Source organism: Aulonocara sp. 'chitande type north' Nkhata Bay, linkage group LG7, assembly GCF_057382095.1.
Source record: "Aulonocara sp. 'chitande type north' Nkhata Bay isolate Kocher_YH1m ecotype deep benthic linkage group LG7, A_spYH_male_GT1.1, whole genome shotgun sequence".
Classification (NCBI taxonomy): Eukaryota; Metazoa; Chordata; class Actinopteri; order Cichliformes; family Cichlidae; genus Aulonocara; species Aulonocara sp. 'chitande type north' Nkhata Bay.
In genome coordinates, this window is record NC_141350.1 from 60519700 (window position 1) to 60546872 (window position 27173).

The 27173-nt window shown below is 37.0% G+C and overlaps 1 protein-coding gene across 4 annotated transcripts; it reads left to right on the forward strand.

Annotated features, from left to right (window-relative positions):
* Nucleotides 1-108: 108 nt before the first annotated feature.
* Nucleotides 109-24260, forward strand: syk (spleen tyrosine kinase). 4 transcript variants are annotated; one of them, XM_086301739.1, is made up of 17 exons: nucleotides 109-338; nucleotides 863-929; nucleotides 3248-3294; nucleotides 4457-4586; nucleotides 7104-7576; nucleotides 8681-8841; nucleotides 12895-13033; nucleotides 13174-13255; nucleotides 13407-13462; nucleotides 13796-13849; nucleotides 14564-14639; nucleotides 17526-17685; nucleotides 18248-18457; nucleotides 19039-19228; nucleotides 19956-20096; nucleotides 20900-21012; nucleotides 21119-24260. In XM_086301739.1, exons 5-17 carry the CDS (start codon nucleotides 7175-7177, stop codon nucleotides 21189-21191), a joined length of 1857 nt encoding a protein of 618 aa, XP_086157865.1. In that variant the 5' UTR covers nucleotides 109-338; nucleotides 863-929; nucleotides 3248-3294; nucleotides 4457-4586; nucleotides 7104-7174; the 3' UTR covers nucleotides 21192-24260. The 4 variants fall into 4 exon arrangements, with proteins under 4 accessions (XP_086157865.1, XP_086157864.1, XP_086157863.1 ...); XM_086301738.1 differs by lacking the exon at nucleotides 863-929; XM_086301737.1 differs by lacking the exons at nucleotides 863-929; nucleotides 3248-3294.
* Nucleotides 24261-27173: the final 2913 nt, after the last annotated feature.

Consider the following 27173-nt stretch of genomic DNA (forward strand, 5'->3'; position numbering starts at 1 on the left):
TAGAAATATGACAGATATGCCTGTTAACTCTGACAACAAGATGATCTGCTTCAGGGAATAAGGGGGCATTAGGTCGGCAGAATCACTGCATGTGTTTGTGGGTATGGACCAATAGGAGGTGATCCAGGGATGGCGAAGCTCCGGAAGCTCATATTCTGCATCTGTAAATATTTCAAAGCAGTAAGGATGCTACTGATGAGCTCCGAGGATACCACATTTGTTTCCACAGATCGCCATCAAATTTATCCAGCATAGTGATGTTAAAGTTATAGGCGACCAAACAGAATAAAAGCAATGGGGTGACTGATGGATAAGATAAACGGACTGTGCTCCAGAGGGTGAGTATATGACCGCAAATATCGATTCATTTCGCCGCATCTTTGTAACAGCTTCATTTAGATAGAATTTATATGACAGAAAAAACATGAGTTGACCCGATGATAATGTTCCAGGACAGGAATTAAACCTTGCAAATGATGCGGATAAAATGTGACACAGAGGCGTGTCCCAAAAGATCACTGGCGTGAACCCTTCTGTTGCAGGGGCAAGCATATTATTCGCTATGCTCTGTCGCACATGTAAGGATATTTTTATGATTAAAAGGCACGGATCACAGTTTAGCTTTAGCAGAACACAGGTTACAAATGCAAAAATGGAGCTTGTGTTCAGCAGTAACACAGAAGTGAACTGTGGGCTCCTCCACTGCGCATGATTTGCTGCTTCTCCGTATAATCCGTTTATACCACAGTATGACACAGTTGTGTCTTAATGGCCCACTTGGGTTTTTTTCTGTTCTGGTGTGTGTGTGTGTGTGTGTGTGTGTGTGTGTGTGTGTGTGTGTGTGTGTGTGTGTGTGTTACAGATACAGAAGTAACAAAATTAAGGGAAATTTTGTGGAGAATACTAACAAGAGTCATAGTAAGAACACGGTATGGTAATCATATTGATGTTGATATTGATCATATTGTGGGTCAATTTACACATTCTCCATTTTATTTGGTCATGTTTCTCCTGTTTTTGCCTTAGTTACAAGTTGTTTTTGTCTTACAGATGTAACAAATTAAGATTCTTTCTTTCACTTTTACGATTGCGTGTTCTGGTCTTTGCAATTTATTTTTATTCTATGGAAAGGAAGGTGTGGATCAGTTTTGGATGAGGTGGAGTTAGATTAGGTAAATCAGTAAACACCTATAATTTTTTTTAAACATTTAAAATCAAGTTGTGAGACAGTAAAAAAAAGGTTGGGAATAAATGATCAACACTGCTCTTAAGAAACACTGTTCTTTGATCTGTTTCTGAAAGTAAAATGACTATAAGAAAAAAATAATATGGTGAATAATGATCATTTAAATATGCAGCATACAGATGCCTGAACAGAAAAGGAAAGAAATGTATTTAAGACATGGTGCAACACACCATTTGAGAATGTTTAATTATAGAAAACACGAACTTGATGGAAACAAAAAGGAGAACATAATTACAACATGAATACGGCAGCTCTACTGCAGTGTGAACATAGGCAGAAGAACTCAATAAGCATTTATGCCATATACAAGTTAAGCACACCCACACTAGCACTCGTCCATGAAAGTACAGTTTAAAATAATGTACAGAAAAGTACACAAGATACTTGATAGTACACTAGGAAACCATCAGAAGAAGCAAGTGGTAGACACTATTTATATTTAAAGTAGAGACCTGCTGCCAGTTCATTTTAAATTTCTTTTTATTTTTATCTGACCAACCTGAAGAATATGAGTATGTCACTGTTCAGATGTACTGGTTAAAACATTAGTATTTTAGACAGATATTAAACATTTAAAGGTTTAATCTGAGCTTTGTTTGTGGTATTTATAGATCATATAACCATAGCATGTTAAGCTAACCGAGTGTGCACTATTATTTTTTCAGTGTAGTGCTAACGTGTATGATGGTTTTTAATCTAAAGAGTATACATCATTATTGTAGCATATATGAGGTTTGTGCAATGTTGAGATGGTATGGCTCTCCACAAGGTGGAGCCATATGGTATATACCGGTAGGTAAATGAAATCTTCCAGTAGTGATGCTTATGTTAACAGAATTTTGATAATCAAACTTTCAAAATAAAACCTTTAAAAAAATTCTCCCAACTGTCACTAAAATTAAAAGTGGTCAGAATGCATACTAAAGCTGTGTATGTGTATGTCACTGCATTTCAGAAGGTACCGGTGAAGTCACGTTTGTATTACCTGACCGTTTTGGATACATGCAAGCACTTAAATGTTACTCTTAATATTTAATTTACACCCAGAAGGTAACAATTAAAAGTTGTGTAAAAACAGCTGAGAAAGTGAAGTCAGTTCACTTCCTCCACAGTGGTAAGACACATAAGTTTGACATAGTTGCAATAAGGTTACAGTACAAAGACCACTAAATGTACAATTGACATCATAGGTTGAGATTTTTTCCATTCCCCTGAGCATCAACTCCAAAGAAACCTTAGCCTCCTTAGCCCTGAAGTTAAAGTTAAATCTGCATAAAACAACTTTAGCTTGAAATGTCAGTGTTACACAATCTCTTTCATGCCCTTCTCTCTTTTACTTTTACTCAGACCCAGTCACAGAGATTACTGCAGTAGGATCAAGTGATTCAGAGTTTTTTTCTATACTTGTAACATCACAGTTTTATTTTTAAATAAAATCCTTCTTTATTTGGCTATAACTATCTGAAATTGTAAAAGCAACCCAAAACAAAAACGAGCCTTTTCTTGATGAAAAAAATAATGTCTGTTCATTTTAATCATGACTGGTATTTTTTCAATAACTTCAAAAACACTCTTGAATTTCCTTTGTACTCACTTAGATACATTCTGATATGTGCTATCAAATTGTAAAGAAAGAAAAAAAAAAAAGCAGAGATAAAGATCATTATGATAAATAAAGGTACTAAGTACTAAAACAGTAGTTAGCTCTGTGTTTTGATTTTCATGCATAACTGTGTTTTCAAATTATTTTGGTAACCACCCAGTTACAGTCTAGTAGAGCATTAAATGTATTCAGAATTTAGTCATGTTTGCAAACGATTTACTGTAATGTACTGTAAAGTTTTCATTATGTGTGTAAACCATAACCCACTAAGAGTCTGAGATATAACTCTACACACCAAAGAGTTTTATAACCACATAACCTCATAAATTTACATCCTTGTTTAATAATGTTTTAAACTATAGACGGATATTTCATTCTGTTCCAATTAAAATCCACAGGTCAAACAGGATAGTTAAACCAGCCCATTTTAGAGATGAAGAGAAACGTAAGTATAAGTAGTAGGTGAGAAACTTGGTGTGATCACACTATACTTCTGAAAGGAAATGTTTTAAACGGTCTTGACAAAGTTACAGAAACACACCACCTCCTTACAGTTGTAGTTCATGCATTTTACATTTTTGTGCAATTTTCAGCTTACTTGCAACTGATTGGAAACATTTTGGCCATGACCACATCAGCCAGAGCTTGCAGCTTCAAGGACGATCGAGGATGTACATATGCATGCATGTGTGTCTTTGTTTTAGTATGTGACGAGTTTTACACACACCAAAGCTAGCTGGCGCTTCCTGAGTGGTAAACACGAGTGACTGACTGTCCCTGTCTGCTTTCCACCACCCTGTGCTATTTTATACTGACACACACACATCGAGAGTTTCAAAGTGTTGATGTCAGAAAACTCGAAGTATCACGTTTATTACCTGTTTTTAAAAAATACATAAAACTCTCAATTGGGAACACAGGTAACAGTAAATACATGCAGGTAACAGCCAAGCTCACTTATGAAGAAATATTTATATAATATTATCCAGAATAATTTTTAAAACTAAAGATGATGAGATTGAAGATAACATGGAACAACATGACTGACATAAACATGTTGAAGACCCACCAAGCTCGGAAAAAACAGCTCTAAAATTCATTATAAGATTAGAATTTTCGAGATATGATAAAACATGTGAAATACATCATAGCACATACCAAAAAAAGCCAAATGTTAACATTTTTTTAAATACAAGAAATAGATGAAAAAGAACTATATTTAACAAGTACATTCTCTTAGATAATCTCACATTTTTTACAGGCCAGAAAGAAAATATCAAACAGTAATTTCCCCCAAAAAATAACGTTCCACCCGAGTTAACGATGAATTTGAATTACACATTTTATTTGCGTTTTTGGTGTTGCCACATCATTTCCTGTTGTCTTGTTGGTCAGTGTGCAGATTAAAAAAGGGAAGTATAAGAGTTAAATTGTCAAGGAAGTCGTTGAAATGAGGAAGCTTCAGAGCTCCACCGCTTTACTGTGTGTCAGTACTTAAAGTAAAGGTTAACCTGCTTCAGCTGGAAAACACAACCAGGATACCCGTGAGTGTAAGCTCCCTGGTTTTATGAGATATTGACAGCACTTTTTTTTTTTTTTTTTGTCAGGAGCTGACTGAATTTAAGATGACCTGTTCATGTATTGCTCAGACTGTTGGAAGTTGATATACTGAAGGGCTGAAAAACTCAACTGGGCTCTGAAGTTGAACAGTGGAACTAGTTCACAACAATATCTACAGTAAGTGTAGTCTTTGTGTCTTCTTTCAAAAACGACTATTTAAAATTTACCAGTAAGCTACATTTGACTGTCTCGTTAACGACAATAATTATACTTCCTCTTTTTTTTACTGTCTTATCGAAGCTTACCATTTCTCACTAACTGCTGACTTGTTTTTGATCAGAAAAAAAAATCTGCCCTACAGTGTGAGATCATTTTCATTTGTTCATTTGTCACTTGCTGCTGTGCTTGTTTTGGGAAGTAATAATTATGTTCAATGAATAACACATTTAAAATCATTTAAGTGATTTGGCCATTGTTTTCTTATTTTACCATTCTAATAGGGTTTTTAAAGAAAAGAGAAAAGAATGTTCTGGATCTCGTGTTATCTACAGTGTCAGATTATCAGGAGGCACTTTTAGCATCTTTTTTCAGCTGTGGAAAATAATAAAATACATTTGACCAAAGTGCTTAATTCCACTTCTGAGCCTAAAAAAAACACCAGACATTTCAAATACTCAGCATGATTTCACTGAAACAACTGCCTCAGCTAAAAACTGATCAAGAAATAAAAATAATTGTGTCTAGCATAGCATTTTTTTTTCTGGCACGTGTCTTTGGGTTCTTTCCAACTGCATAAGCCATTGAATGACACCACAGAGTTTGGGTGTGACACATTAAAGGATGCCCAGTACTGAAATTTGGATTTAAAAAAAAATATCATCAAATTTATCTGTAAACAAAAGTGTTACAGTTAACTATCTGAACTGTCTTCAGAGACAGTGACAGCATTTTAGTGTGACATATTTATGACATGAGATCCGGGACAGCTTTTATACAAAAGTACTCTAACATTAATTCTATTTTTGAGGGAAATTTATTTGTAGTCCTCGTGTTTCGTTAAAGAAAAGGAAAACCCTACAACATTTAGTAGCTGTTCTACCATATATCTATCTCTACGTGTGAAGTTATGGATGCTAGATTTAATTGTTTTTTCTGCACATTGAAAGCTATTTGTACATTCCTGCTTAGCAAGTAAAATGATTAAAAAGGATTAACTGCTAGTGACTAGCATTTCATTGAAAACAAAAAATACAAAGTACAACTCAATCAAAAATAACATCAAACAGTCTGAAAGGAAGGTAGATTCTCAAGGAGAGCAGAGTTCAAGAGGTCTGTAGTGTGATGACATTGTCAGGAAATACCAGAAGCTGCTTATTTTAGGTCACAAATGTGCAGCTTATTCCCTTTTAAATTTTTATTTTCAATGTTAGACTGTTGTGCATTACAAACAGGAAAGATTTTGTTAACTGTTAAATGGAACAATGGGGTCATAAAAACAAGGTCAGTGCACTGTCTTAATATCTGCAACAGTTAAAAAAATGTCTAAACCTTGTATTTATTTATTTATTCTTTTATTTAATCGGTTAATCTAAGGTTTCATTTTATAATCACTGTGGTCACTTTACTTTAAGAAAAGCTAGAATTGTCTTGCTGAAACTAATCATGCGCACAGTGATCTGAAAAAAAGGCCTACCAATGATGGTCAGGTTTTTAAGGTCACCATCCTTGCAACTTTTCAGCTGAGTTTTAGTTTTCATTATGTGTACATTAATGGTTGTTGAATTTGAAATGGTTCTGTCTAACCAGCAAAAAAATATCATACTTTCAGTTGCAGTCTGCATTCAGCATTAAAATAGATTCATATTTCTCTCAAAGAAGGAAGTGGTTTGTCAAAGTTATTTTCTTCCCAAAGTTGATCTATCACTTGTTGGTGTCCAGGATATACTTTGGTATCTTTAAAATGTTAGTAAAGGCAAATGAATCCTTATATTTTGGTGACTTGGTCAGGTTAGTTCCACATAAGAACCTAAAAACACAGTAAAGACAATAATAGGTGAAAAAGTCAGGAACCTGTCTATGTGGTGTCTTTATGGCTAAAACATGGCCAAAACCTTTGACAGCTCAGACTTATTTCTGACCTTTGTGAGTTCAAAAAGCAATGCTGCTGAAACCCAATGATAACTTGCTTTATGTGCTTTAGTTTACATTGCAAAGCAGGTAGGCAGCTCTACACGAAAAAAAAAAGTATCCAAATTTTATAAACACTATCACGTCATGTCTTCTGGGAACTTAAAGTGAGCTTGAGCCATTTAAATATTGTGCCTCAAATGGTTAAAGTTATTGTTTTTTCAGATTTTAGTTTTCATGCAAAAGAGCAGCTGTGCTGTGCAAATTTAGACAGAGTTAAAAATAACACAAAACAAAAAATTCCCCGGAAACAAAAATACTGCTGTGTTTAAACAGGCAGAAACTAATCACCATTTTTGCATTATGAAAGACTCAAAACACAAAATGGAATACACATTTGCAAACTAAGAAAATCATCACACATGTTGACTTTTCAGTCACCATATGCTGGGATTGTTTATTGTTTGTGATTCGATTGTGGGATTCAGTGCTAAATGATTTATCATGTCATGCAATTCTACTTGAAATCTGTCTCATTTCCTATTTGTTTCCAATTTTTGTTTTTAGGTGAATTTCATCCTAGTGGAAGAAGTTTGTGAAGGGACTTCCTTAAAGGGAGCCACTCACCAAAAGCCAGTATGGCTGACAATGTAAATTCATTGCCATTCTTTTATGGCAATATTACCAGGGAAGAGGCAGAGGACTACCTGCGGCAGACAGGCCTAAGCAATGGCCTGTACCTCCTACGCCAAAGCCGAAACTATCTTGGAGGCTTTGCACTGTCCGTGTCAAATGCAGGCCGTTGTTACCACTACACAATTGAAAGACAGCCCAATGACATGTATGCTATTGCTGGTGGTAAGAGCTACAGAAGTCCCGTTGATGTGATCGACTACCATTCCCAAGAACCAGACGGTCTTGTGTGTCTGCTGAAGAAGCCTTGTAACAGGCCCAAGAACATGCAGCCGAAAGTTGGGCCGTTTGAGGACCTGAAGGAAAAACTCATACGGGAGTATGTAAAGCAGACCTGGAACCTGCAGGTAAGTTTCAGCTCTATTATATAATATAAGAAAACCATATTTGAAATGAGAAGTCAGAACTTTATGGAATACCATAGCAAACTAAATGATGGTTTTTTGCAGTTTGGGCTTTATTTACATTCATGATAAAAGTCACCAACATAATTGTTGAGATGTTAAAAGTGTATTTTACATTTTACACACATTAAATTTTGTTAATAAACCCTAGGCCTAGAAAAAGCATATAATTGCAGGAAGTAAAGAAGGTCAGAGGAAAGTCACTTTGGTCTGTCTCCAATTTTGGTAATAATGTTACTTTGACTTCTTTTAAATAATGCTACTGTGTTACCATATCTTGATCAAAAGGCTACCTTTAAAAATTGTCCTCATTAGTAGACCAGACCAGATAAGACCATCATGGACTCCCAGTAATGTTGAAGGGAATCAACAAAATTTCCATTGCTCACTTCAGGAGGCCCAAATAGCAACTGATAGCTCAGGTTGTGTTGATGTTCTAGTATCTCCACCACAACAATAGTGGTATCCAATCTGTCTCTTCCATACTGAAAATTCAATAATGATGGATTGGATTTATATAGCGCTTTTCAAGGCACCCAAAGCGCTTTACAATGCCACTATTCATTCACTCTCGCATTCACACACTGGTGGAGGCAAGCTACGGTTGTAGCCACAGCTGCCCTGGGGCAGACTGACAGAAGCAAGGCTGCCATATCGCGCCATCGGCCCCTCTGGCCAACACCAGTAGGCGGTAGGTAAAGTGTCTTGCCCAAGGACACAACGACCAGGACAGAGAGCCCAGGAATCAAACCGGCGACCTTCCGGTTACAGATACGCTTCCCAACCCCCTGAGCCATGGTCGCCCAGATAAATGGTTATCTCAACTATTCCTCAGACTCTGCTGCTTGTGCGTCACTTCTTGTTCTCAATTGCACATGGATGTATGTACAAAACCACCTCTTAGACAGGCGCAATATGTAAGTCAGCCATTATACCTGGATAAATCTAGAGTTAAAGTGAGTTTTACGAGTGTGCTCTGGGTGGACGTAGGCAGCATTAATCTAGCTTTATATTACAAGTGCAGCTAAGTGTGTTGCCTGTTTGCAGGGTGCAGCTTTGGAGCAGGCCATCATCAGCCAGCGACCTCAGCTGGAGAAGCTCATCGCTACCACTGCTCATGAAAGAATGCCCTGGTTTCATGGAACAATAACACGAGAAGACTCTGAGCCCAGGCTTCAATGTGGCCCGCGTGCAAATGGAAAGTTTCTGTAAGTATTATATTAATTCTCTTTTTATTAAATTATTTGCTGTGTTTGCAGGCAGTAGTAGAAAATCCTATAAAAAGCCAGAAGAATAATATCATTCCTCTCATGGTAAAATTTTACACTGCGTCTTTTGGTTCTGGTCTGAAAAATAATTGTCTTTTCATGTTTCATGTTCATGTTTTGTTAGTCCTGATCAATAAATTTTAGAAAACCAGTTAAAACATAGTTTTAAAGAACTGCTTGCGGTTACTACATGGATTGAATTTGAGTTCTATCTGACAGGGTAGAAAAATCTAACTGAAGAGCATTTAGAGTTATGGCTTGGAAGAAAACCTCTTTATGGACTTTACGATTCCATATTTATATTCATAATTTTTCTATTCAATAAAATGAATCACTTGTACAAGTTTAGCTGGGAAACCTGCCACTGATAGTGTGTGCAAATAGTGTGCATTGAATTGACACAGCTGAAGAGACCTTAACCATGATGGAAGACAAAATATTAAAACATCTGTCTGACTCTGGACTAATTGCTTTTAAAATGGCTTTTTTTTGTATTTTTCATACAGTGATTCTCGTGCTGAACTTCTACATTCTTGCCCGTGACAAAATGGCCCTCATGGCACTAGAAAAGACCTTGAAAAATGTAACGAGGTGTTGTTTTACAAACAAATGACATTGGTTTAATGTGGTTTTAATATTTCAGTTCCTCTTAGCTTCACTTTGTAAGAAGTTAGCTGGTAAAAAAATATTATTCAACTACATTTGCATTTTAAAAATATTTTAGTTTAACGTTCACTATGTTCATTGTGTTCATAGCATTCCTAACTGCTAAATAGGATAAACTAGAGTAAAAAAACATTACCACATTGGTAGAAATGTGACAAAACCTACAAGTGGTTCATGCACAGTAAATGTATTAATTCACTCAGAAAAGGATGCTTTTGGGTTTTTTGTTTGTTTGTTTGTTTGTTTGTTTGTTTTAACCCTGTAAAACAGTGAAATCAGACTCAAACGTTCAGCTGTTTCAATGACAGTAGAAGTCTTATTCAGATTCATTGTCTTACTTCATATTGCTGAGGTCTGGCCAAAACAGTAAATTAATTCATTATACACACAACACTGCAACATCACCTGGAATTGGACTGAGTCAGTTATTTATTTCACTGTTTTAAAGACAACATCAACAGAGTCTTTTCATTTATTTTCAAGAAAGCCATACAATATTCTGTAACCCAAATCCTCTCAGAACTTGACATTTTAATAACCTCATGAGGTTTCCATTTGGTTTGCCTTTACTTTACCTAACTTAACTATATGTTTATTTCAGAGGAGACAAATGAAAGACTATGGTGAGCAGCAAAAGTAAAGTAAAATAGTAATATTATCTGCAGCTTTACAAAATTAGTGAGCAAAAGAATACAGTCTCAGACAACTTACAACATCCAAATACTGAAGAAACACAATAACAAGCAGGGCAAGTACAGGACTGAAACTAGAACTCCTAAGATTGTGCAGTGTCATCCTTTTTTGTTGCATTTTCTGAGTGTTATCTCAAGAGCTGTGAACTCAAGATCAGTGAAGTGAGAAAAGAAAAAGCAAAGAAATTATTAAAGTTGAGGGTAGCTTTTTTCCCTCCAGGAGCTTCTGCCTTTCAGAGATAGCAAATGACTAAACTCTCACAATGACACGAAACTCAGTTCAGTTATGTGTCTGAGAAATAGGTTGGGCAATGAAAATATTTAGAAATTTCCTTTCCTCTGGGGCAGAACTCTTGAGTATTTCCTATTGAGTAGTTCTCTTATGTAACTTTTATTCTCAAAAAGGTGGAGAATAGATGAAGACTGAAAGATACATATTATGTCAATTTGTTCGTTGTTAAAGTATTTTTTAAATATGATTTTCTAATATGGTTTTGTAATGTAAGTGAAATACATCAAATTCTACAAATGCAAGCAGTCTAAACAAACACAGCTATGTTAGCACTGTATTGCTTCCATTCCATCTTATTACATTTCATTTGTCAAATGCATAAAATGTCTTTTTGCTTTGAAACCACTGAATAAAGTTTGTAAAGTATTTATAGAACCTCAAGCTTCAGTTGAGCGGCTGTGGTCTCGCTTGAAGAAAGAGAGGAACATACACATGCACACACACATACACATACATACAGACACAGAGAGACACAAACACACAAACACACTGTGGTTTCCGCTCTGGCAGTTTGCAAAGGACTTCCTGAAGTAGCCAAACAAGAGGGAGACTAACAGCAGGGCAAAATGTAACTGTTCTGTCCCTTCTCTCATGTAACATCTAGCAGGAAACTTACTTTCCACTGAAACACATCATCATGTTATGCTTATGTCTCTAAATTTTATTGAAATTTTGTTAAGAGTGAATCACATACTGCACACATAGCATTCTGGAGCACAGTTATTGATAATAGCACACAGGCTATTAGTTTTACTTCCTGTTTAGTTCTCCTTACTTCTTATTTACTGTAATGTCTCCATGTGATGAGGTTTTTTTTAAAATGCAAGTCTATGAAAAAAGTTGCACTTAGCCACAACTTATCACATCTGACACAGTATGTGGTAATAGGCGGGGTAACATGATTTCTCAATTGAAAATTCAGACTAATATTTGGTTTCATTGTGCTTAGTGAGCCATCGTAGATAAATAAAAAGCAATACAGACGCAGCAGTGGAAAATATTCATAATTTTCTGAATTAAAGTTGTAAATTTGCAAAATAAATAAATGAAAACAAACAGAAAAATGTACAAATTCATGAGTTCATTCATGAGCACTAGGATTTTAGGCCAATTCAGTTTAGTATTATTGGTATAGCTTCAAATCGCAACAGTTGCCTCAAGGTGCATAAGGTAAAGACTCTACAATAAGTAGGATTTTTTTTACATTTATAGACATTTTTTCTTGTGACCTTGAAGTATTGTGCATGAATAATGTTAATACATCTTGAAACTGTAAAAAAAGATATTCATTGCTTTTGCGTTCCATAATAGCTATCAGATGAGTTGAAAAACCACCTAATCACTGATTCACAGTTTGCAGTCAGATGTGAACATTTTTGTAGTTATTTAATGGTATATATGTATATAATGAACTATCCATCCATCCATCCATCTTCATCCGCTTTGTCCGGGGCCGGGTCGCGGGGGCAGCAGCCTAAGCAAAGAGGCCCAGACCTCCCTCTCCCCAGCCACCTCCTCCAGCTTATCCGGGGGAATACCAAGGCGTTCCCAGGCCAGCTGAGAGATATAATCTCTCCAGCGTGTCCTGGGTCTGCCCCGGGGCCTCCTCCCGGTGGGACATGCCTGGAACACCTCACCCAGGAGGCGCCCAGGGGGCATCCTTGTCAGATGCCCAAACCACCTCAGCTGGCTCCTTTCGATGTGGAGCAGCAGCTGCTCTACTCTGAGCCCCTCCCGGATGGCCGAACTTCTCACCCTATCTCTAAGGGAGAGGCCAGCCACCCTTCGGAGGAAGCTCATTTCTGCCGCTTGTATCCGCGATCTCGTTCTTTCGGTCACTACCCACAGCTCGTGGCCATAGGTGAGGGTAGGGACGTAGATCGACCGGTAAATTGAGAGCTTCGCTTTTACACTCAGCTCCCTCTTCACCACGACGGACCGGTGCAGCATCCGCATTACTGCAGCTGCAGCCCCAATCCGTCTGTCAATCTCCGGCTCCCTTCTCCCATCACTCGCGAACAAGACCCCGAGATACTTGAACTCCTCCACTTGGGGCAGGAACTCATCCCCGACCCGGAGTGGGCATTCCACCCTTTTCCGGCTGAGAACCATGGCCTCAGATTTGGAGGTGCTGATCCTCATTCCCGCTGCTTCACACTCGGCTGAGAACCGTTCCAGTGCGAGCTGGAGGCCCTCACCCGATGAAGCCAACAGAACCACATCATCTGCAAAAATCAGAGATGAGATTCTGAGGCCACCAAAGTGAAAGCCCTCCGCCACTTATAATGAACTACAGAAACAAAAACTGTTTCAAACGATTCTCCCTTTTTTTTCTATGTGAAGGATTCGGCAGAGAGATGCGAATGGATCTTATGCTCTGTGTTTACTGCATGAAGGACAAGTCATGCATTATCGTATTGACAAGGACTCGGCTGGCAAGCTCTCCATTCCAGAGGGCAAGAAATTTGACACCTTGTGGCAGGTAATCCCAGTGTGCTTTATATTTATGGGCTACTTAGAACATTTCAACAATCTTAATCTGTTTGAAATTGTATAATGTATTACAAGGTGAGGTGGTAAAACTTATGTGTGTACTCTGCCTACACCTCTGTTTAAACACAGCTGGTGGAGCACTACTCATACAAACCAGATGGTCTTTTGCGAGTACTAACAGAGCCCTGTCCAAGGCCTGATGGAGATATTGGTGAGAAACACAAACACAACTAATCGAAATGTGTTTACAGGAAGACTTTCATTGAAAGCAAATTTCACTGCATGTTAACTAATATCTAATAATCTAAATTATAACACTGTATACACAGCTGATTAACATTTGTCTTATTCCATGTTCACAGGGCTGATAGGACGGCCTTTTCTTCCACCGGGCCATCCTAGACTTGGTTCTGCCATTGTAAGTTCCATCTATGTGCATTAATACATTCAACTGAAACAGAAATGCTGGTTAAATTGGCCTCAGCAGTCAGCCTGTATGGGTTACCATTAACCATTACGACAAGGGTTGTTTTTTATTATTAGAATGATATGGCTTCTTCAGGAAGCCCTGTATGGTAAAACAAACATAGAAATGTTTCTTGTAATGTGTAGATGAATGTGTGTGTCAGACGACTTCACACATCCTCGTTTGGAGCTATTTTTCCCATTAATCTTTTTCCTATTGTAATAATTTCATGCATGATTTTAATATTACCATTAATGATAACCTCTCTGACATTTTGATTTTTAGCAAAGTGCGACAGATGGATTTTTCTCCATCATCAGTAAAGTTCCCGGCATAAAGGTGCATTACACACATCCTGTTTCCTCAGTCATAGTTGCTCACAGCAGTGTGTAACCTCCACCTTCCTTCTACCTCTGCACTTCTTCACTAATGGAATGTGGATTTCTATTTACTAACTCTTTCTTGCAATATTAGTCCTTTGAATTATGTCCTTTCTAATCCCTCTGATAGATCTCACATCCAAGTAAATAATGGATGTCAGTGCACACAAGCTTATTGAATTGGTGTGACATCTTAGTTGGTGTATTTGTAATTATGTTTTAACACCATCCAGAGGTTACCCAGTGCAATTACATTATAGAACCACAAGCAGCCATTTGGTAGCTTTCTATATGTGCTTGTGATAATATTGTCCACATGTTCCATCCTTTAAAATCCCTCTGCCATTTTTTCTTTTGTTTTGTTTTCTTTTTTATTCTTGTTTTTGCCTGGCTTTGTTACAGTTAAATTTTGGATCAGATGTCTTTTTTTCTTCCCTTTTTGAATCCTGCAGTTTTATCTTGTACAGTCTTCTTCCTAATTTTTTCTGAGATTTTATGCTTGAGATGTTTGAGAGTCAAAATACCCCCTGACTGTAAACTTGTCTTAAACCCCTTCTTTGAAATCATGTGTTCACTTATTGCAGGTTACTTTCAGCAGTAAGTGCTATTTAGCTATACTTCATGCATTCTCATAATGAATGTTCTTTAACACTGTCTCCTCTGATGATAACAGAACCGACCATCTCGTCGTCCCAGGCCTCCAGATAACTCCAATCCTTATGAAACTAGGATACCCGGTAAAGGTAAAGGTAAGACTGCCTTTGTCAAACCCTATATTGATGTACTGTTGTTCAATTGCTAACTTGCTTGTGCATGTTCCATACTGTGTAAATATTATTTAGCATAGATTCTATGTCATGTTGGGTGTAATCTGGATTGCAGAGAAAATGTACGCTATGCCTTCTGATGATACTGCCTAAAGGAAGCATGTATAATGTAAAAGGAATTAATCTTAGCATGAAACCCTGTGGAACTCCATAAATAACCTCAGTGTGTGAAGAGGACTCTTCATTTACATGAACAAATTGGAGTCTATTAGAAATATATGATACAAACCACTGCAGCATAGTACGTGTAATACCTACAGCGTGCTCTAATCGCTGTAATAGAATATTATGGTCGACAGTATCGAACGCTGCACTGAGGTCTAGCAGGACAAGCACAGAGATGAGTCCACTGTCAGAGGCCACAAGAAGATCATTTGTAACCTTCACTAAATCTGTTTCTGTGCTGTGATGAGCTCTGAAACCTGACTGAAACTCTTCAAATAAACTTTCCCTTTGCAGATGATCTGTTAGCTGTTTGATAACAACTCTCTCAAGAATTTATTTGTGATGAAAGGAAGGTTAGAGATTGGCCTATAATTAGCTAAGAGAGTTGGGTAAAAACTGTTACTATTTTAAGTAAAGGTTTAACTACTATCAGCTTGAAGGCCTGTGGTACATAGCCCATTATTAGAGATGGGTTGATCATATTTAAGATTCAAGCGTTAATTAATGGCAGGACTTCTTTGAGCAGTCTTGTAGGAATGGGGTCTAAAAGACATGTTGATGGTTTGGAGGAAGTAATTACGGAAGTTAACTCAGAAAGATCAATTGGAGAAAAAGACTCTAAATGAATACCAATGGTACTGAAAGTAACTGTAGATAATATTATGTCTGTGAGATGGTTACAAGCAATATTTCTCTAATGGTGACAATTTTATTTGTAAAGAAATTCATCAAGTCATTAAGGTTAAACGAATGGTTGGCTCAAAACAAACTTGTTTTCAGCCTGTGCTTAAGAGAAACCTAAGGTTGTCCTTATTTTCTTCAACCAGCGATGAATAGTAAGATGTTCCAGCTTTGTGAGGGCTTATTTTTAAATAAAGCAGCAAACAATTTTTCCAGACTACGTAATTATTTTAATATCTCTAGCTTACTAGTTATTGGTTTTAAAGGTGTGTATTGAGAATTATACCAGGGGATCAAGTATTTCAGATTCCCTGGTATATTTGAGGGTTTTTTTTCTGGGGAGCTACAGTATCCAGAGTTGTATATCATGAAGATGTAAAGAAATGAAAAAGATAACTGACCTCTGTGTGAGTACCGTTCACGTAGCTGCTCTGTGTAACAAAAGCATACAACAAACGGGACAAAACACAAGCAGACAAAAGATAATCACATGCAATATTGGCATATGAATCTATAGAGAGTGAAAGGAAAGTACTTAGTGCTGTCAGCAGAATAGACCTAACCAAGAGAGCATCCAGGTCACCTGATCCAGACCAAAAAAGGAAAGCCTCTCACTACGACTCCATATCAATGAGACAAGACAAGGGATACTTTTAATTTTTGTTTGTTTAACAAAAACCAAGACTATTCCTTTACCCTGAAAATGTAACTCGAGATGACCAGTCTTCAAGGAAAATTAGGATGAACTTTAACTTGAATCTGTCAGAAATGACAGATTTTTTGGATTACAGTAATCGGATTTAAAAAATGCATTTCTTTTCACTTTCAAATGAGTGATGCTAAAGGTACAGTACTCCTTCAATATTTTTTCCAGTACAATGTTTTTCAAAAATAAGTAAAATCAGTTTTATGCTTTCATATAGGGGACATACTACACTGTTAGAGAAAACATCTTAAAAAAACAGTAATATTCCGGCAGCTGGGGCGCCAAAATAATACCGTAAATTAACAGAAGATAACTTACTCATAAAAACACGGTTATTTCCATTAATGAAAATACAATTTGTTGCCCTAATTTTACATGGGATTTTACCTTTTTCAAGTGCTTTGAAACATTAAATTTGGAACAATTTAATGAAATTACCTATAAACAAGGTCAATTAATGTGGCAATATGAATAATAATATTTAAATATACAGAAATATACACTTAACAGTTGGTTTAAATAATAATGGACTGCATTCATATTGCGCTTTTTGAGACCCTCAAAGTGCTTTACAATTCTACTTTATAATTCCCCTCTGGCCATCACCAGTGAGTGGTAGGTGAAGTGTCTTGCCCAAGGGCACAACGACCAAGAGTGTCCGAGCCGGAGCTCGAACCGGCAACCTTCTGATTATAAGGCGAACTGCCAACTCTTGAGCCACGATCGCCCTAAATAACAATGATAATAATAATTATTTGATGTAAAAAAAGTTTATAAGAATCATTTTATATATTTTTCCATAGCATTACATTTGAATTTAACAGTTCAATCTTTCAAATAACGGACAAATATTTGTGAAATCATGATACATTTGTGAATGTATTTTAACAATCTAAATATGCATATGTACAGACAAATACATTTAAAAAACAAGAAAATTGTGTTTTATTACATTACAGTGATTTTACGTTAATTTACACTTGAAATGTGAAATCACAGTCTATTGATGTAAATTTAATGATATTCTAGAAGAACAGTACAAAACTGTAAAATACACAGTAAAATCCTTTTATATTAGGATTTTCTTTTACAGTGTAGACAGATAGATTATGATAAATCTGAATAGGGAAAATCTACCTGAATAACGAGCTATTATTTTGGCTAGAGAACATTCTAAACTTGTAAAATCCAAATTCACATGTTTTCATTTAATATTTCACTGCTTCCTAATTTTGACATGTTGAATTCTTCATCAGAGGCCATGCCAATGGACACAGAGGTATATGAGAGTCCTTATGCGGATCCAGATGAACTGCGGAGTTCTACAGTGGATCGCTCACATCTTTTCTTGGAGGATGGAGAACTGGGCTCTGGGAATTTTGGTACCGTCATGAAAGGCACCTACAAGATGAGAAAGTATGCTACATTAAACCATATTACTACATACAAACATTGCACCACAATGCTTTGTTAAATGATCAGACTTACAAATTTAAAATATTCTCCCTATCATAAATGATATTTATGATTTGCTGACTGCAGCAGGCAAACTCACTGTCAGTGATTCACTGATATAACCCAAAAAATAAAACATGAGTTCAGCACATCTTGTTTCATGGTTTTCCCAAATAAATATTCAATCGGTTATTCAAATTCCAAAAACACACAGCTCATATCATACAAATCAAAACCAAGCAAAGTCCACAGGACACAAATATCACAGTCTTGGTCCCTGCAGTCATTAAAAGATGGCTTCATTATAGCACCCCCCCCCCCCCCCCCCTTTATACAGAATGCAAGTGTATACTGCTTTTGTCTTACTGGTTTACTTTATTGACAGTTGTGTCTATTGATATCCGTACCACTATGTTGTTTTGCTGATGATGAATGTTGACTGTGGATGAGTCAAAATGTCTGAAAAATGCATTTCTGTTGTAGTAACATATTAATACTTACACTAATCCATGTTGCATATCAGGACAGAGAAGACAGTTGCAGTTAAAGTCTTGAAGAATGATGATAATAACCAGTCAGTACGTGACGAAATGCTGCGGGAAGCCAATGTAATGCAGCAGCTGGACAATCCGTATATTGTCCGGATGATTGGTATCTGTGAAGCAGAGAACCTCATGCTAGTTATGGAGCTGGCTGAGCTGGGACCCCTCCACAAGTTCCTGCAGAAAAATAAGTATGTACTGCGACTTGGCCTTGCTCTTTCCTCAATTTGGTTTGTTTGAACATTGTTTTTTTTTCTTCACATTAATGCAAGTACATTATGATAGAGTCTGAATTTTTATTTATAAAGGTACTGTTTTGTGGTAAGTTACTTGAGTTATTCTACAAGTAACTCAAGTAACTTGTAGAATAACAAGTTATTCTACAAGTATCTACATTAGCTACAAAAGAGCACTACACAGTAGCAATTAGAGCTTGCAATATTCACATCAGCTAAGATATGTGCAAATGTCTGTTGAGAAACACATCCTATCCAATGCCGTACTTCTCCATTCTCTGTTTCAGTGTTCTCTGAAACACCTACACATCCCATTTCACTCTTAATCAAAACTCTAGTATTGTGGTCAATATTGTAATCTGCTAGTTTAGGAGATTGAAGTGACAAATCACTTTTTTCTAAATGTGAAGTTATTTATAAGTTTTAGTTTCAAAATAACAGTATATAAAAAAATCAAAGATTTCAAAATACAGTTCTCATATTGTGTGAGGTTTATGGTGGCTTTTAGAGTTAAAGTAACAACAACTCATCTCCAGGCAAACGGCCATAAAGAATATCACAGAGCTGGTCCATCAGGTGTCTATGGGGATGAAGTACCTGGAGGAGCATAACTTTGTCCACAGGGACCTTGCTGCAAGGAATGTACTGCTGGTCACACAGCACTATGCCAAGATCAGTGACTTTGGCCTCTCTAAAGCTGTTGCTGAGGATCAAAACTACTACAAGGTAACATATGGTATAGGATGACACGTCATCTGTCCTTATACTCTCAAAAAGCCTTGATGGTCCATCTCTATGAACGTCTTAGATTTTTCCCAAAAAGTTGATTCTGTTCGTGAGGACGTAGCGTTTTCAGTGAGAGAAACATTTTGTCTAAAGAAGTCACTTTGATGACTGACAAAATATTTCTCCCACTGAAAAAACTGTCCTCATGAACAGAATCCCACAAACTTTTTGGGATTTCCTTATCTTCATGATTGAGCATGCATCAACACTCTTAGATTTTTGTTTAAAAGTAAGTCACTCTCAATGAAAGTGTTACTGTAAAGCAGGGGTAGGCAACTCCTGGCCTCAAGGACTGTCCTGCAGGTTTTAGATGTGTCCTTGATCCAACACAGCTGATTCAAATTGCTAAATGACCTCCTCAACATGTCTTGAAGTTCTCCAGAGGCCTGGTAATGAACTAATCATTTGATTCAGGTGTGCTGACCCAGAGTGGGATCTAAAACCTGCAGGACACCGGCACTCGAGGCCTGGATTTGCCCATCCCTGCTGTAAAGCATTAAAATAACTGTAACACTAACACCAGTCAATCTGCCTTACTTGTATCTGTTATCATATTGTGAACACTACTGCCAGGAACCAGTCCTAATCATTGTGTTATTTGAAGCTGCAAAATGACCAGTGTGGCATGAAATTAAAACTAGTTATGTTTGCGTGTCTCTCCCTTTAGGCAAAAGGTCATGGGAAGTGGCCAGTGAAATGGTACGCGCCTGAATGTATAAACTACTTCAAGTTCTCATCCAAAAGTGATGTGTGGAGCTTTGGGGTGCTCATGTGGGAGGCTTACTCCTATGGCCAAAAACCATACAAGGTATTATTATTATTGAATATAAGGAGTTATGGTGACACATGTAACCTCACTCACTCACACATTGTGTTTTTGTTTGAATATTAGTTTAATATTCAAACAGCTGTTGCAGCCTTTATTTTGTTAATTTTTATTCTTTATAGTTGCTGTCTTATGTAAACTAAATGACTACAAAACAAATGTTTCAGATTTGTTTAGTTGTAATTTATAGAATAATTTTGTGATGTGTACTCACTGTCTACCTATGAAATCTTGACCTATGAATTGCATGTATCATAATGATCTTGGCACGGTGGTTAGCACTGTTGCCGCACAGCAAGAAGGTCCTGAGTTCAATTCCACCATCAGGCCGGGGTCTTTCTGTGTGGAGTTTGCATGTTCTCCCCATGTTTGCGTGGGTTCCCTCCGGGTACTCCGGCTTCCTCCCACCGTCCAAAGACATGCAGCTTGTGGGGATAGGTTAATTGGATAATCCAAATTGCCACTAGGTGTGAGTGTGAATGGTTGTCTGTCCCTGTGTGTTGGCCCTGCGACAGACTGGCGACCTGTCCAGGGTGTACCCCGCCTCTCGCCCTATGACAGCTGGGATAGGCTCCAGCGCCCCCCGCGACCCTGAAAAGGATAAGCGAATGGATAGATGGATAATAATCTTAGTGTGTGACTTTAGAATTATGTACTAACCTTCTTATTGCTATTAAAAAATAATGGTTGCAACACAAAAATTATGACTTTGATAATCTCTATGCCTTTACATTTTAATTTATTTGATGGCGTCTTATTTGTTCTGAATTTTTAACTCCTTACAGGGAATGAAAGGAAATGATGTCCTGCAGATGATTGAAAGTGGTAAGCGTATGGACTCCCCAGAGAAGTGTCCACTGGAGATGTATGAGCTCATGAAGACCTGCTGGACATATAAGTAAGTAACATGTTCATCATAAGGCATTAGCTGAACAAACAGCAAACCGGTTTATGTTTTATGGACATCTTTTGTGATTATTGCATGTTATTTTCATGTCTTCCAGGGCAAATGAGAGGCCTGGATTTAATGTTGTTGAGCCAAGACTACGAGATTATTACTACGACATTGCACAGTGATTGCTCACTTGAATGTTATGAGACTATGCAAACTAGTGGCTGATGATGAAAATGAGCTTTTACACATATTGGTTCAGAGATTGTTATGGATAATAAATGCTGTAAAATATAGACTTTAACTGGAATATATTCTCTTTTAATATAAACTCTGATTATGCAAATATAATTCCTATTACATTTATTTGTTCTTGAATGTAAGCCATATGAAAATGATAATAAACTGTTACAAGTCTATCTTATTTCACGGCAATCACTGATGTTATACCTAAAAACTACATAACTTACTGTTTTCCTATAAGCTTCCTAATATCAACATACAATCCGACCTTGTTTAAGCATCTTCAGCACTCTGAGTTTCTGTACTTGCATAAACAATTCTAAGATGAATAAATTACATTCATATGCCTTCAAATTATTTTATATATATACATTGTCAAAGTCAGTGACCAAGTGGTTGGTTGACATATAAAACATTAGAGTAACTCAAAATCTGACGAAGGATTTGCTGCTATTTTGCGCTTTTGGTTACCTCAGCTAAGAGCAATAAAGTAGAACAATTCAAATGGGTTGTTGAGCCACTTCCTGAACAGAAAAACATCGGCAAACAAATGACTAGAGCTAGAGCTTCATAAATGCATTACAAATCTTTTTCAAAAGTAAACCTATCTATTTAGGTACCAAAATCTTAAGCCTCTATACCTGGTACAGATGATTGTAGCAAACCAGAACAAATTACTCTAAAGAACTGGTGGAAATGAAACATGGCAGCAACACATCACACAACCCTAGGATTCTGATTAAAACAAGATGTTAACAAAGGTATCAACAACTCTCTCTGTGCCACAGAGATTGGAAGTGAAGAAAGATGATGAAGCAACTACAATGCCATCTTATGATGTGATATTTGTTTTTTTCTTGGTTACAAGTACAGTTTTTGGTAGTAAAGTTATATGTAAATCTGTAACAGTTCAAAAAGAAAAAGACATGGCATCAGATTCAAATCTGGAAGTTACTGAGGCCTTTTTAATCAGAGAATTAGAGCATTGCGAACACAAATGACACCAATAAAAGCCAACAGAGGGAGATGGTTAACAGAGGATTGGAATGCTAAGAATGTCTGCTTATATTACCTACAGATACATACTGTAATGTGAAAGACAGACTATCTGCTCTCTATCTATATCAAATGTTTAAACTGAGAAACGCTAGGTCAAGGACATGTTTATCTTTAGCTCCACCTCCTCTTGATCTATAAATATCAGTGAACTGAGGAGACCAGTTGCTGGAATATTGGCAGAGGAATATTGTTCTGATATACGATTCTAGCTGCTCAACAATCCCAGTTCTTCCATTTTTGTATCATGATACACCAGATGTTTTCCAACTGGTGAAAGGTCTGGACTGCAGGTGGGCAAGCTGGGTACCCAGGCTCTTCTACTATGAAGTCAAGCTGTTGTTATAGATGCAGTATGCAGTTTATCATTTACTTGTTGAATTATGCAGTGCCTTAAGTATATGACCATAGGTTTACAAAATCACATCTGGCAAGGTTCAAGGTAAATAATCTTCCTGTAAACAACAAAGATGACTGTTTTCAGATGGTCAGACAAGGTAGATGAGTAAGCAACCACACTTTATTGTGTACCATGTTGTAATCCACTGAGCTCCTGAGAGTGACTTGTTCTTACACAGGAGTTTGTGGAAGCAGTCTGCATGCCTAGGTGTTTGATTTTACAAAGGCAACCAGGCTAAGGGAGGGGCAGCTATCTACCACAGCCAGTTAGTGACTTGACAAATCACTTCAACCTGGAGACTACATTAAAGAGGATGCACAATACTGCCATCTTGTTTCCAGAGTTGGCTATTGTCGCTGAAAGCTGCATTTATTTTACATTTCATCTCATAGCTCTGGCATCTCTGCCTCTGAGGGCTTGCTGTCGGTCTCCTGTTAACAATAACTGGAGCTAGGCAAGCTGAGAGATCAGCAGCTTGTTTTTGGTGGTTTGCGCATCCACATTGTGGATAACCCTCTGGTGTTTTATGGTAGACTGATGGGAAAAGAGAGTGCCAGGCAAGCTGCTGCTGGTTTCCTTTCACTGTTCTGTCATCAGTTACTAGCAGTGTGGAAACACAGTAGCAAATCAACAAGTTTCAGAAATCTGCCATCATAACAGATGAGTTTCATCTTGTTAACCACATTGATGGAGCAGGAAAAACTTGTTGCAGGTCCAGGCTCATCAGCACTTTCAGATTAACAGATTAATGAGAATGACTGAATGGAATAAGGGGTAAGTTGAATCTGAAGATCCTTAAAGCACGGTCAAATGTTAAAACGTTTTGTGTAACTATTTATGGAGTAAAACTGTGGAATAGCTTTACTGCAGAATTACAGCAATGCTCAGGAATTGGCAAGTTCATAAAGACACTTCAAAAATTACTTTTGGAAGGATATGATATTGAAAAAGACAATCACCCATTGTATGTATAAATATGTCAACTCGTATTGAAATTATAAATATCGTGCCAGCCTTGTTGATATAAGTTTTCTTGTGTACTGTGTGGAGTATGTGATGAGGAGAATTAGGTAAATATGTGGGATTAATAAGATGTCGAGCAGGGGTAGGAGTTAATAAGTATGTGCATACTTCTTCCTACTCCTTTTCAGATCAAACAACTGTTATCTCATGTTAGACGAATGTGTTTTATTTTATTATATTTCTTTCTTGTTTGTCTGTACAAATACATGTGTGTGTGTATATCTACACATATATTCGTATTCGTAAATGAAAATACATGTAGACGAGTATATATTGTTTTGTTTTTTGTTTTTTTTATTATGTCTGAAATAAATAAAGATACATACATACATACATACATAAGCTTAACCAACTGTTTTGGCAATTTTCATTTATATTTTGAATTCCCTGTGAATATTAACCTGTGGATACTGACCACATCACTCATTCCTCATGCCATTTAATTCAGCTGATTTTTAAAAAATTATATATTAACATACTTTTTGAAAAATCAAGATGTAGACCTGTGTTTCTGAGTTCATGAACAACTAATTCTTTTTCACAGGTATTTGGTCCTTAAAGGACAGTCACTACAAATGTGATATTTAGAATATGATGCTCAACATTAAATAGAAATAAAGTATTTAAAATGGAATTAAACTTAAACATAGCACAACAAGCAGTAATATTAATCTGGCACTGCCTCAGGATATCACGTTGCATGCACTAGAATACAAAGCAATATCCCTTTGCACTCTGGTGAAATGGACTAATGAGGTACATACACCCAGAGTTTTGTCATACTCCATATGCTGCTTTTGAGTTTTAGTGAGCCAACTGAAAAATAATTTCCCAGCAGCTTTTTGACACCAACAACTGGGTATGCTCATCCTCTGTGTGAGTGTCATGACTCACTTAATGTAGTCTGTATAATATAATATATATAATATAGTCATTAAGAGATTAGGAAATATCAGTGCTACATTGGGGTGCACTATTTGGCCATCATTATTACTTAGTCAAAGGCTGAGTGTAGAGCATGGTCCTAAGATTGGTCCAGTAGAAATATTTTCCAAGGAGTGAACCAGCAGGGGTCTCCTGAGAAGGGCTCACCGTTTCCTCCTCCCCTGAGTCAGTGTCAGACAACCCCATGTCACAGCTGAGTGCAGCACAAACATCACATGTCCTTAGCAGTTATGAGTGCATGCCTAAATAATACCCCATTAAATTATTATTAACTTGTTGGCCAAACTATTCCCAGAATTAAGGGATGTGCCAGCTGGGAGCTAACCGTGCCACTATAACACTTATGACTACAAAGGGAACCCAGCAGAACACACAGACAGAGACTCTGAAAGGGAATTTAATGCAGTCTATTTGCAATGGTTTGTCTTTGTGAGATTTTGTTTCCTAAAAGCTCTTGGCTGATGATTATTTGTTTGCACGTATGGCCTAATGCAGTTCCAGAGTTGTTCGTAGAGCACAAACAAATGAATATAAGAAAATACTGATAAATCGTGCATTTATGCATGAAACATTCATATGTAAAGTTTGCACACACATTTGTGCATATGCACTGTTAGTGAAAGGCGAATTCTGGGATTAAATGGGACTAATGCAATGGTGATGCAACACTCCCACCATCAGGTCAAAATAAAAGTCAATATTGCGCTTACATCAAAAGGTTTGATCAAATCTACAACGCGATTTTTTCAATATAGTCTGACAAAAGAGTGTTTTTTTTAAAGACCTCTGGACATTTTAACATTGTCAGTGCTCTCTGTATAGTCTCTAGAAAACTTTATGACACCCCTTCTAAGTGAACTGCAGTCAGTGCTGCATATGCTCATAATCCACATACAAACTAAACCTGACAAAAGCATGTATGGCATATAAGTCCTTACCTCGTTTTATTCACTATAAGTAGAATTTTGCTATAATAAAACTACATTATATTAGTCTGGCACCAATAGAGATAAAGATTTCAGGGCTTTCAACTCCAAAGTGTAAAGCGCAGTTTGGCTGCTCTCCAAACATTACAAATGATCATAGCAGAAGCATCCAGAAAAAACGTGTCAGTTCTTGGACTTTGCTACTGTCAGTCTGAAGTATGGATATGGACATTCATTTCATTTTTATTACAGAAGCAGAGCAGAAAAACTTTGGCTCTTTGCAAGCATCTGCACAGACACCTGCATGCTAACGCTAAGCTAGCCAAGAAGCCAGGTCTATGCTAAAGCTGAGTAAATGCCAAACCAGCAGCAGAGCTTGACCTTAACAGGTAACAAGTGGATGAGCAGTCAGGCATCTGTTTCTGCCTGTTCATGTTTTCATCCTCGCTTTGCTTTTGCATCTCTGGCAGCTTTGTGTTCATACCTAACTACTGGAGTACAAAATCATGTCTCTGTCCTCATTATAATAGAGATTTGTGTTATTTTATATTATTGGTAAATGGTAATTATGTGACAGTGCATTTCAGGACATTTTACAGAGTAATGCAAAAGTAACATAACAAGTTGTACAATGAATTACTGTATCCTGGGCGTAATTAAATAACATACTGCATTACTTTTAAGAGAAGTGTTCTGTATATTATGTGCACTACATTCCATTACCAACACAAACATTTGACCACATAGCATGTAATTAGTTTGCATGAATGTAGAGCTAATGAGAACCCAATGAGAATCAATAAGAGAATCACTCATAGAATCAAATCAATAAGTGATCTTGATAACAGAATCTAAATTGCTATATTCTTATCAATTCCTGTTCAATTCATGCTTGGTTTTCAAACAGGCAAGTTCAAAAGATGCAGGCCCTACCTGGTTGGCCAAATGCCCCCACTTTAATTAAGTGTTTTGCTAATACACTAGTTATACAATTTTTCATTTGAATTTTTAACCTCCTAGGACCTGGGTCCACATATGTGGACATCACATTTTGGGTTGTCTAGACCAAAATACAAAATTTTGCTTTACAAGGGCCTGATATCCACTTACAAGGACATTATACTGCTGCTGCTCTATCAAAATTTAAAACGAATGTCCTCGTATGTGGATCTCATTTCTCTCAGAAACAAAAATCTGGTAAAAAAAAAAATCTGGTAATTCTTTGTTTTTACATTCGTCAGGTCCCAATCAGCCCAAATAGCAAAGAGAAATTAAAAATGCATGACATGAAAGAGTTCGGGTCTTAGGAGGTTAATCTATCTCTGGATCTTGACAGTTAATCCAGTCACACAGCACTCAACCCTATAGAGAGAAGTGCCGTGAAGACAACTTGAAACACATAAAACCGCAGCCACAAAAGTGTCTGAGGACACCTCACACACACACAACATATTCTGGGTAACATACCCGCTATCAAGTGGTTATTGTCATTAGCTTGAATTCCATTCAAACATCTTAGTTTCTCACTGACTCACTTCTGATGGATTAAAATATTAGTTTCCAGAACACCATGA